We start from the raw sequence: 13,114 nt of genomic DNA, 5'->3' as shown, positions 1-13,114 counted from the left end.
TTTGCAAAATCTACAATCCACAAGCCAAGAAGGAACACACTCCTATAGTTACACGGATTCTGTTAAAGCAAGCAGTTATAACAATTATGTGCAATCTTTCAGCTTCTATTCTCTGCCTACCGTTTATTTATTCAAATCCAGTTCAACATTTCACTTTAATAAAGCAGAAACTCTAAAAGAAAATTATGTTTATCAAAGCATTTTTGTTTGGGTTGTTATTTTTTTCAGTTTTATTTCTAAATAAATATCCTATCATAGTTTTCATTGGCACAACATAACCAAATACATTCAATTTCCTTCAACAATATTTAACAGTCAAAGGAGTTCTAATTTCAGAAAATTTTATAAAAATTGTATCAGAAAAAATGTTGAAATGGAATTGAATTGGACTTAGCGTATCCCGTTAAAAGTTAGACCGGGCAATCTACTGTATAATGTAATGACCTCTAAAATAGATTTTATTGATAAGGTAACCTCAAAGGAGAATATATACCTTTAAATAAATAAAAGTGACTATATACATGATATTGTACAAAAGTAGAGAGATGAAATGAGCCAGACTAATATTACGAAATTCCCCTTTTGTCTGAAAGTATACCTTTTATTGTAGTCATAGCCCTTAATAGAGATCTTTTTCTGATTACCATTATTATTTAAAATCAGTGGCAACCACACGAGCGCACTACCATATTTCTGTATTTTTTCAAAATGACATTGGAACTGTCGTCAAAGTACAGCACAGAGATGGCGTTTAATTTGGTTGGAGCACAACAAGGCTTTGGTACGTGGTCGGGAAACATCAGATGCACCTGGGAAAGAAAAAGTGTTTTGTTTTTTTAAGAAATAAGGTAGATATTTTGTCTACAGCTTTAAAATAGTATGCTTGTTTTCTCATTCATAATCAGCACACGCTTACTTAAGCTGACCACCATTCTCCTACTTTCGTATGTTCAATGGCTGGGGCGGGGCTGGGAGTCTGGTAGAGAAAGATGTATTCTTAAGCGTGAACACCCAGAATGAACCCAGCAGTTCTAATTACGTGTTGGGGCCTTGAAAAATATTCTAGCAAGTAAGGAAAATTCCCTCTATGGAATATTCAGTGGAAACTTTCCTGGAGGAAAGAACATGGTAACTAGCACTGAGTCGCTTTGGGTTAGAACAACTGCTTGTTTACTTCATGAGAGATACAGAAGTTATAAACGCAAATCAGTGAAGCCACACAATTGGACTGTAGAAAGATGTGGATCTAAGAATTGTTTTTAAAAGGATAATTAAACAATAAATCATAAAAGTTTTACCAACTCTTAATTTTCCATCATAAAGGAAGCATAAACATCACAGCAAAATAAACTCCAGGTATAATCCAATACTTGCCTTAAAGCCACGATTTCAACTCTTCCCCACAGAATTTTTTACCAGATTGGCTGGAGTTTAATATCCTTTTACTTTCTTTCCCCCCAAGACAAATGCCAAAATGCAGGCTAAAGCTAAATCAGAAGCAAGAAGCCTAGATATTTCACAAATTGAATATTCATCTCCCCCAAAAGCCTAAAAAGGCGGCTGTACATGGAAAGTGAAATGCTTAAGTAAAAGGTTTATTCTCATTTTGATCTGACTGGCAGTCTGCCTACGATTTGCAATAATTGAGCAAGGAGCCAGAACATGGTTCCCCCTTTCCCACACACCTACTCTGCTGCTTCCCCCAAAGGAGTTTATGGGAAGTCCCACTGATGAGTCCTAAGAGATCGACAAAAAGCAAATACGGCCTCTTGGAGTTTTGGCTGCACAATGTCCTGGCTGAAATGATATAAAGAGCCTTGCATGTGGACAAAAACAGCAGGAAAAATGAGGTGATCTGACATGAACTTGAAATTTCCTAAGACCTCACAAAACTAAAAGTTGGATAGTTGCTACAAATTTCAGATGCAGCTTGTGTCCCTCATCAGCTTTGTCTTCCGTGACCCATACATACATGATTGATAACTCCCTGTCTCAACGGCCTTGGCAGCCTCACGCAGCAGTCGCTCGGAAAAAATGGATTGTTCTTGAACGGTTTCTCAAACGTATTAGTCACAAACATGCTTTTCTTTAACAACAAACACTCCTGTCTTCTTGTTTCATGTCCTTCACAGAACAAACGTAGAGAGTGCACAATGCCAGGAAAAAAAATCAAACTTCCCATGTAGGCTTCAAGGTTTGCATTGACTTATATCCCACATCCCGGGACAGTAATGCAGAGCAGGGGCTTGTTCCAAGTCCATGTCAGATTTTTTTCAAATGTTTGTTTTTTGACACTCCCTTCTAGACTACAGCCCTAAAAGCTGACAATACGTAGTTACATATTTATAAGAAAAAAAGGAAAAGAAAAATGAGAGAAAGGGGGAGTATTTGACAAAGAGTTTTTTCAATAATTAAGCATTGCTTAGCCCGAGGGAACCTTTGATACATTAGATACATATCTAAGGAAGCAAAAGTCTACATTCTGAGTCATTGAAATGACAGTTAAAAGAGGCAAAGAATTTTCTGAGAAATTAAGTGGCATTTCTCTATAAGCTAATAGTGGTTGTTCCTCTGTGACCCTACAGAAAGATAGTGATCATGACTGTCCCTTCAAGGCATGAAACAGCAGCATTCTTCTCTATGTGACTAGCTTTCAGGTCGTGCAAATTCTCATAGACAAGGCTAGAAGGCTAGACTTCATAGAGGTTCTTGGTACAGATGGAAGTTTGAATACAACACACCCATCCTTGCAGAGCATACCTGCTCCCCATCCCCCAGAAATGATATCCTGTATCAAGAAGGACTTATCTTTATGGATAGCAAAGATGGAGGCATACCAGACCTTAAAATTTCCCCAGGAATTTACTCTGTACTTTGTATATGGCACAGAAGTAGGCAATCTCATTGGTCAAGACTAAATAAAAAGAACATTTATAAATGACTACCTTTCAAAATACGTGTTTGTTTTATCTGTCTGTTTTTCCTTACTCCAAGGCTATTTCCAACGTTTTTGACAATTCTCATGCTCTAGTTGCCATCGATGTGCATCTTTGGTGTCTAGCTATTCTGTAGTACCTCTGAAGTCAGAAGATGCCAGCAAAACATCAAGTCATTCAAAGATTTAATCTGTCAATTTATAGATACTGTTCCTTATTCAGAAGGAAACTAGGATACTCTATCCACTTTCAATTAATTGTGAAAAAAGGAGTAACCTCCTTAAGAATCAAAATTCTCCTCATAAATTCTAATAGTTACTCATGTGGGGGCTTTTTTGGTCATAAACAAGCCTCACCTACAAAGACAGATTTTTTTCCTAATAGCTACTGCTCTCTTACTGCCATCCAACAATGGCCATCCATCCCATCATTAAACTTGCATCTAAAATAATTTGTTCCCTTTCTTCTCTCCTAATTACATATAGTTAAAATGTTCACGTTAACCCAAACATTAATTTGGAATTATGTCACATAGTCTATTGCACCTTCTAGGAGCCTCTCAGTCTCCCAGAGGTTGTCCCTCTGCCACATCTATAAGTCATACTCCATAAGGCATACATCAGACTCTCAAGACGTTTCATGAGCTCATCAGATATAGTAAACCATGTAGAGGCCATGAAATCAACATTTCATTATCTTCTTCACAAAAATAAGCCTAAGTTATTAGAGATTAAATCACTGCTAAATTCCTGAATGTGGAAGGGAAAAACATGAAGATTAATTTCCACCTTAAAGATTACCAAAAAAAGTATCAAGAAATAGAAATAAGTCTTCTACTTATATTCTACATTGATGAACTTTCATAATACCAAAGTATGACATGGAACTATCTTAAATAGAGTAAAAGCCCTCAGATGAAATTCAGTACAGCGATTATTCAATATTTTTGCAGTGATTACTAATGAATTGCTAGGTTAGAAACAGTCCCTGGGAACCTGCTGGATAGTCATATTGTGTAGTGAAGAAATCAGTGCAGAGTGACCACTTCATGTGATTACTCGAAGTTTCCTAGCTGAATTCTCTCCATTCTGGAATCAGGGTTATTCTTTAAACCAGCCTGAATTTCCTGACTATGCCTATAATTTGTCACTTTGGCTCTAAAAAGTACCTAAGGAATTTGAGAAGAGAAGATAACGTATTGATAACTATAAATGGATCCTTTCCTTTAAAACAACTTTGTGTGATGCTTGCATCATAAAACATTTCCAATCCTACAAAATCAAAGCATACCAGAGTTTGAACTATGGCATGGTTGGTGGCATTCATATGGGCATTGAGTGGAAAAGAACATTCTCCATCACAATAAAATGCAGCATATCCTTCCGGTGCTATAATCCAGTCCTAAAAATGCACAGAAAAAGAAGAAAAGATAATATCACCAAAATAAAAATAAGGAAAAATAATTCTTAAAGAATACTCAAAGACATTTAATCAGGCTAGGTTTCTCCTTGGTCCAACAATTATTCTAATAGGACAGTCTCCTCCAAGCCCTTAATTTATTTTTAAGTTGAAGTTTACAACAAAAGTATAAATATTTTCACAAGAAATTGTCCTCTGTAATTTCTCCCAAGAGGTCGCTATGTAAGATATTCATAGTATGTATTAAATCCGTGTATTCATGAATAAAACCATAATCATGAAACAGCATTCTAAATATTGTTTAAACAGGAAATGATGAACTCTGGAAAGTTCAACTGAACGAGAAAGGAAAAGAATAAACTTAATTGAGATAATTTTCATTACTTCTTAATAACTCATTCCTGGTTTTAGAATTTTGACAACCTCCTAAAGCTTTAATATTTGTTTCTTGTGCTGTTTTTCTTCCCATCCCTGCATTAACTTTATAGTCTCTTTAGAAGAAATGAATTGAAGCAAATTCCTGAAAAGTGTACATGAAAAATTTTAGGAAGTAAAAAATTGGCACATCTAATGTTTGCCCTGATTTTTTTCCCAGAGAGGTAAAAGTTGGACCAAATGTAAAATTATTGAATGTTGCATATTGAAGGTTTATCATAAATTTGAAAATGTTTACATTTTAATATTACTTCTCAATAAGATAGCTCATATTCTGAGGATCCATTTAACGGGATAATGTAATCTAAAACCTTCAATTTAAACTGTTACATCATAGAGCCAGTAAAAACTATTTTGGTTAAATCCTCCTCCTCACGCTGTTTGTGAAGCATATGTAAAAGACAGCAGCAAGATTTTTAAGTGCAAGAAAAAAAAATTTTTTCTGTATTTATTTTATGACAGAGACAGTATAGTCGAGGATTCTATTGCCTAATCTGCTAGTTTGGGACCACAAAGGGCAAATGGAATTGCTGGAGTTAATCTGAAAAATTGGTATTAAAATTAAAAGTTTAGGATATTTAAACAACAGCTCCTTTTTCTACTTTCTAAATATCATAGACTTACATTTCTTCTTTAGCATCGTTATTTTTTACTGTCAAGTCTAATAACTATGTTTCAAAGGTGAAAGGATAATGGAGAAATAAAAATGATATGGATAATCCATATACTGAATAGTAATGTCAAAAATAACCAGTTACTGATGGGGAAAATTACTGACAAAGATTACGAGCAACTTGGGATTTACAATGAAGCAGAGAAGAAGCATCTAAGTTGACTGTCCGTTCTTACCTGCCATCCCAGATCCCGGAAACTCACATAGAGCTCATGCTTCTTGCAGGCTTGTTTCTGTTCACTTGTATTATAATCTGAGGATAAAAATCAGATTTCCACAAATGGCAGCTTACCAGGTATATTAATATTTCTTGTGTGAGATCACTAATAAAATAAATAGGAGGCTGTATGTGAAGTTGTAAAATAGGAATGTGAATTTTAAAGCTAGAGCTGCTTGCTAACCATGTGAACTTCAAGCAAGTCACTTGTCCTGAGTTTCTTCTTCTGTGAAACGTAAACATTACCATTTACCTTGTGAGGTTCTAACCAGGATTTGGTTAGACCCCTCATGTGATGGTGTACAGTCTGATGCCTGCCACTCATGAGTACCAACTGCTCAATGGATGCTTCTTCATTAATTCATTCACATTATAGTGGTACTTAATATATTTACATATATCAAATATTCATACAATATTTTTTAACATCTCCCATGAGGCAGACACTGGGAAAGTACCAACTGGGATCTTACAGAGTTGATTTTATTTTAATAAATATCTTAAACTCGGGAAACCCAAGTTGACATTTTGATCATCGCCCTAAAACCTGTCTCACCTAGACCTCTCCATTCTTGACGGATGGCAGCTTCTTAGGCAGAAAACAATTAATTTTAAAAATTTGGAGTCAAAACATACTCGCTTTTTTCTTTCACTCCCACATCAAATCTATCAGGAAATCCTACACATTTTACCTTCAAATAGGTTCAAAACCTACCACCACCTCCATGACTGGTCCTGGTTCAAGCCACCATCATCTCTCACCTGAATTATTGCAATATCCTCATTGCTATTCTCCCTGCTTCTGCCCTGGCCCCCCTACAATAAAGCAGCCAAGTGGACCTTTTAACAATAAATTGTGTCACTTCCCAGCAAAAAGTCCCACTACAGTTCCCCATATCACTAAGAATGAAATAGCCTCACAGTGGCATACAAGGCTGTATGGTTTGGCCCCATTACCTCTCTCACTCATTCCTACTAATCTTTCCCTCCCTCATTCCTCTCTGGCCACGACATCTCTTTGCTTTTTCACACAGAGGTCAGCTTTCTCCCACCTTGGGGCCTTTCACTCTCACTATTCCCTCTCCCTAGAATGCTCTCCCCCTGGAGATCTGTATGGCTAACGCCTATAGCTTCTTCAACTGCTCACTTAACCATCATCTTGTCGATAAGGCCCTCACTAACTACCCTGTTTAAGATCACAGCTCCCACCTTGACATTCCTGATCTCCTTCCCCTTGCTCTGACTTTTTTTTCCATTTCACTTATCATCTCTGGCATATGCTATGCCATTTCCTCATTTATTATGTACTTTGATTCTTGCCTGTTTCCTCCCAGGAGAATGTCAGCTCCACAAGGGTAAAAATCTTGTTTGGTTCTGTTTGGTTCACTGATATATGCCAAGAGTCAGGAACAGTGCCTGACACATAGTAGGTACTCCAAAAATATTTGAGGAATGAATGAATGAATTCCTCAGAGTGTTCCACAAATGATTAGAAGCAAAAGAAACACATTATTTCCACTACATATTTTGGAATATAATCTGAAAAACCCATAACCTTTATAATTGTGTGAAAGGATTAAGGACAAATGAAGAGCCCCAGTCTTGCATCTGGAATAAAGTGAAATAGCGAAGACAGACAGAACTTTACAGAAAATCTTTCGATATTGTCTTCTCTGGAGTTTGTTCACACTTTATACAAATAGTATTCTAAAAGCTAACCCATTTTGATTATTTCCAATATGAAATGTGAAAGAGGGAAAAATTTAGGGTAAGAGAGCCAGCAAAATAATTTATTTTCAAAGAAGACAGCTAACTTTTTCTTCTAGGAATGAATGCTACATTCACTCTGACAGTCGCCTTTGGCAAATCAATGTAGCAGTTGACTACATAGAAGCAGATTGTCTTAAGGTGTCACCTTCCAGTTTAATTACCCTCAACCTCTGATGAAAATGTAGTCACTGCAAAGATCCAAGGGGCCTGTCTTAGCGGAACCTGTCATCTGCCTTTCACAGTTACTTTAATTATTTATTTAACGTCAGTCTAGAAAACAAGATAATGATTAAATTTTGAACTCAGAGACTTTTTACTTCTAGATCAGTTATTCCTATTGTGCAGTTACCTTCATTAAAACAAATTAAATATGTAGATAATGATGGAAAATGGTGGAAACAGAATTTATTTGAAATTCAGCTCTCTTATTGTTTGAGTAAACTTCTTCCTTAATTGGAATAGCACAACGAGTTAACTTTGTCCAGGCAATAGACAAGCACGCTATAACACTAAGTACAATAACATGAAACAGATACATTCCCTGTATCATTTTTAGGGAAAAGGAGTGATTGATTCTGGTATTAGTTTGATGGCATTAACTTCTTGATATTTAGAATTAAAAAAAAAAAAGTCAGTCTACTCATTAGACCAGGGCTCAGCAAACTTTTTCTTTAAAAAGACAAATAGTGAATATTTTAGGCTATGTGGTCTCCCTTGCAACTACTCAATCTTGCCACTGTAACATGAAAGAAGCCATAGACAATATGTAAATGAATGGATGCAGCTGTGTTCCAACAAAACTCTTCTTATGGTAACCAAAATTTGAATTTCATATGATTTCTACATGAAACAAAATATTATTTTTCTTTTGAGTCTTTTTCAAACATTTCAAAATGTAAAAACCATTCTTAGCAATTGGGCCGTACAAAAACAGGTGACGGCCTGCATGTGGCTTTCAGATCTTACTTTACCAATTCCTGCATTAGACAATAATGAGAATATTTATTCATTCATCCTTGTCTTAATTAAAAACACTGAATATGAATAAAGACATTGTCGCCAATAACACACACAAGTATACGTGAAAAGCCATAAACTACGTATATGGTTATTTGAATTCCATGTTTATAAAGAAAAGAAAGAAAGTAAAACTTAAAAGTCAAGCTATATCTGTTCCATCTATGCAGCTTTTCATGCAGGCTAAGTGATGTATATAATGTAACATCACATAAAGGTAACGAGCAATGAAATTTATAACAGAATCTGGTTCCAAGAGTCTGATTTCATAGAGCGTTAGGACCATATGTTTATTCTGTCAGAAATAAAAATTAATGGAGGTTGAGTGAAGTAAATGTTGTACCCAAACCAGCAAAGTCTGCAGTTAGGTTTACTACAAATGGTTGGCAGAATAAATTGTGGGAGGAAGGGCAAGTAAATTAGATTTATATCTTTAAAAAATATTGATTGGCAGCCCTTCAGATGTTAAAATGAAATGGATATAATGTAACTGTTGATGAGCCTGCCTACAAATGAAGGGTCATGCCAGAAATTACTAAAACGTTCTGGTGCCACAGTCAACACTAGAAAAGCATGCTAACATGACTCAACCAACACGCAGGTGCTATAAATGCAGCGTTTCTTTGTTTTGTCTCTTAATGGCAATAACAGTGAGAAGCCAGTGCCAAAATATTGAAAGTATTGTTAAATCCTTATTGCAAATTTCTTGATGATCGATTTCCAGAAACAGTGTAAATTTAATTTTTTTCTGTTTGATTTTCAAAAAATTATTTTGTCGTAGAAAAAGATTGTGAAAAAAAATACATGGCGGTTAAAAGTGGTAAAAAAAGGGGCCGGCCCTGTGGCATAGCTGTTAAGTGTGCGAGCTCCATTGCTGGCGGCCTAGGTTCGGATCCCGGGCATGCACCGACGCACCGCTTGTCAGGCCATGCTGTGGTGGCGCCCCACGTAAAGTGGAGGAAGATGGGCACGGATGTTAGCTCAGGGCCAGTCTTCCTCAGCAAAAAGAGGAGGGTTGGCATGGATGTTAGCTCAGGGCTGATCTTCCTCACAAAACAACAACAACAACAAAAAAGAATGATCTGAGGCCGGCCCCATGGTGTAACGGTTAGGTGCATGTGCTCCGCTGCTGGTGGCTCAGGTTCGGATCCCGGGAGCACACCAACACACTGCTTGTCAGGCCATGCTGTGGTGGCGTCCCATATAAAGTGGAGGAAGATAGGCATGGATGTTAGCTCAGGGCCAGTCTTCCTCAGCAAAAAGAGGAGGATTGGCAGATGTTAGCTCAGGGCTGATCTTCCTCACACACACATAAAAAAAGTGGTAAAAAAAAAAATCCTGAAATCTACATCAGGGTTCAGGCTTTCCTGTTCTGTCTACTAGTCCCTGAAATAAACAACCAAATAAATAAACATGGGCTAGCACAGCTATGCAGGGAACAAAAGAAAATCAAATCTCAACAACTCCGTAGGCCAATTTGGGTTTCTTTTTCTTTAAAATCTAGGATTAGCTTCTTTAAGGGAGGCGATATAGATGTATCTATAAAAGAAAAGAAGAATCCAAAATAGAATTTAACATTTAAACATGGCAATAACTTAAACAAACCAAATATAATGAGATACTTTGTTTCAAAGCAAAAGAGATGTCAGCATTCTCATGCTTAATTCCCAAAAGGAAAAGGAGATAAAGGAAGTCAGCAGCTATGGCATCAGGATTTTAATTAACTTATAGAAAATGAAACTGATAAATGAATGAAGGTACAAGAGATAAAGAAGCAGGAAAGGTGCTGCAGTAGACTACTCAATAACATACATTTCAATAAGGCGCTGAGGGTAGAGAAATTCATAACGAGCCCAAAACAAATAACAATCTCCCCAAAAGATGGGGGATTCAAAATGCTACTGCTATTCTAACTTAATCACCCTCTTCCACAGACAGTGAATTCTTCACTTGAATTTATGCACAACCCAGCAGGAATTACCACTATTTATTTGTGTAGGGATAACTGTGTCTGTCTATGTACAAATTTGTGACACAAAACAGACACCACAAAATAATAACTTACTGGTGTGTTTGCTTAACTCTGCTTAGTAAAGTGTCTATGAGGATAATCCAACTACACCTTACAGCTCACTGACATAAAAACCTGTCCACAAACCTGAGTTTCTAACTGCCTGCCAGGTATCTCTAAATGAAAGTTTCCCAGACACCTCGGACTCACTATTTTCACTTCTGACTTCACACTCCTTCAGTGCTCACTCTTTTGATTAACAGGATCACCAGTCATCTAGTGGCCCAAGCCAGAAAATTTAATAAGTTTCTTGATTTTCTTTCTTTCTCCCTCCTGTCCTACATTAAATTGGGCCACAAAGCCCCATTAACTGACCCATTTCGAGCCTAGTTGACCTGTTGGAAGCCCTTTGCATTCTTGATTATCGCCTTCTTCCTCAACACCCTCTTCTGGTAACTTCATCCTAGGATAACACTTCATCCCCGCTCTCCTCTTACATCCTGGACCTAAGTCTTTTGTCTCTTTAATGGAATTGCTTTTTCTCCTTTGCCTGTACTGAAAGTGCTGATGTTCCCACAGGAGTCTCCATCCTTGATATTTGTCTTTTACTTTGTTTTCTGTGGCACTGTCAAGTCCTGTGCTTCATCTAACAATTTGGGCTCATATCTATATCTTTTTCCTACACCTTCCATTTATTCTTGACTCTCCCATCCCCAGTCCTGTCTCACCCACCCCCTACTGGCCCCATCACATGTTTAGGTTTCCACTTCCCCTCTCTCCAATCTATGATCTTTCTTGCTTGGAGGGTTGGACTAGACTTCTCATCATTATTTAGTCTCTTAGTTTCCTCCCTTGGCATCCCATCCTTCACTCTGATGCCAAATTTAACTTTGTTAAATGCATATCTGATTATGGCACTCCTTTTTCCAATTGCCTGCAGGAAGACACCATGGCTCCTACTACCACATCCCCTACTCTTTATGATTTGGTCTCTGCATAATTTTCTGGCTGATATCACACCCCTCGCACACAAGAATACTTGCACACCCAGCCATCTGACACTGGTACATGGCCTATAACCATGTACATCAGGCTGAAATGTCTTCATCCACCCCTCCATTTCTGGAAAATGTCTATTCTTTCTCATATAAGACCCTCTTGAAGCCTTCTGGTGCTCTAACTTTCCTACTCTCAACCTACCTTATACCTACTCTAATAGAATTGATCTCCCAGTAACTACTAATGTGCATGTCTTTCCCATTGTCTATGTGAGCACTTTTTAAGAAGCAAGAACTTATGCTGTCCCTCTTTTATCAGCATATAGTTAATACTGTTCTTGTCACATAATGGGTACTTATTTAATATTGAATAAATGTTATTTTATAATAAATCATGCCCAGGTATATTCTCTCTCTGGACTCTCTCTAGACAGAAACTTGACAACAAACACAATGCATTAATGTCTATTGACAAATTTTTTTATATTATATAATTAATTGCCCAGGTAGATTGGCCAAATTACATTAAAGATTCTAAAATCTCTCTTGCTTCTAACGTCTCAAAGGCCAAGAAATCTCAATAGGTGACCAGGGATATGGGTTCTTATTAGAGAGAGAGAGCCCTCTACCTTTCTATGATGTAAGAGTCTGAATTCTTTATGTACCATTTCTAAAAAACCAAACCATACGAAGTTATTTTAAAAAGAACAATAATAATGGCTACCACTGAATGAGCATATACTGCTGTTCTCAGTTCTTTACACATACTAATTTATTTAATCCTCAAAACTCATGTAATCTTACCCTCTGAGGCAGGTACTATTAATATTCCCACTTTACAGATGAACAAACAGAAGCAGAGAGAGGTGAAGTATCTTGTCCAAGATTATACAACTAGTACGTGTTGAACCCAGGATTAAATCAGAGGATGATAGATGTATAGATAGATAGATAGAGAAAGAGTGAGAGAGAGAGCGGGATATTATATGCACCAAAATAATTGTTGTTTTAGGAGGGATTGCCACAATTTTGCATGATTCAGGTCACAGATATCAGCATTTAGTGTTAATTATTGTAGAAATCATGTGAATTAGAAATATTCTCACATGTGCAGCCTTGCAGGATTTTCATTGCAGCATTGATTTTGAGAGCCCCAATTTGGAAACAATCAAAATGTCTTTAAAGAATGACATGATTAAATAAACTCTGATACATGCACATATTCCAGCATTGAAAAGAATGAGGTTGCTCAATTTGAAAGACGGCTGAAACATATTGTTAAAAAGAATACATAAAACCAATTATATGACATTCTGGACAAAGCAAAACTATGGAGACAATAAAAAGATCAGTGGTTGATAGGCGAAGGGAGGGATGAATAGGCAGAGGACAGAGGATTTTTAGGGGGTGAAAATACTCTGTATGATATTATAATGATGGATATACGTCATTACACATTTGTCCAAACCCACAGAGTGTACATCACCAAGAGTAAACCTTAAGGTTTAGTAAATTATAGACTTTGGAAAATTATGATGTCTCAATGGCGATCCATCCCTGGTAACAAATGCACAATTCTGGTGAGTGATGTTGATAATGGGGAAAGCTATGCATGTGAGGGGGCAGAGGGTATGGGAA

The 13,114-nt window shown here is 36.9% G+C and overlaps 1 protein-coding gene across 1 annotated transcript in view; it reads right to left on the bottom strand.

Moving 5' to 3' along the window:
- Positions 1–176: 176 nt before the first annotated feature.
- The window catches only part of BMP5 (bone morphogenetic protein 5), a 109,743-nt gene continuing 96,805 nt past the window's right edge, over positions 177–13,114 (bottom strand). Inside the window, exons 5-7 of the mRNA XM_058553923.1 lie at positions 5,640–5,716; positions 4,227–4,337; positions 177–809 (exon numbers count right to left, since the gene is read on the bottom strand). Coding sequence (XP_058409906.1) covers positions 660–809; positions 4,227–4,337; positions 5,640–5,716 — 338 coding nt within the window. The 3' untranslated portion in view covers positions 177–659. The remainder of the gene's footprint in view (positions 810–4,226; positions 4,338–5,639; positions 5,717–13,114) is intronic.

Source organism: Diceros bicornis, chromosome 14 (assembly GCF_020826845.1).
Source record: "Diceros bicornis minor isolate mBicDic1 chromosome 14, mDicBic1.mat.cur, whole genome shotgun sequence".
NCBI lineage: Eukaryota > Metazoa > Chordata > Mammalia > Perissodactyla > Rhinocerotidae > Diceros > Diceros bicornis.
The sequence above is the reverse complement of the archived record's forward strand: the minus strand, read 5'-3'. Positions and strand labels throughout refer to the sequence as shown.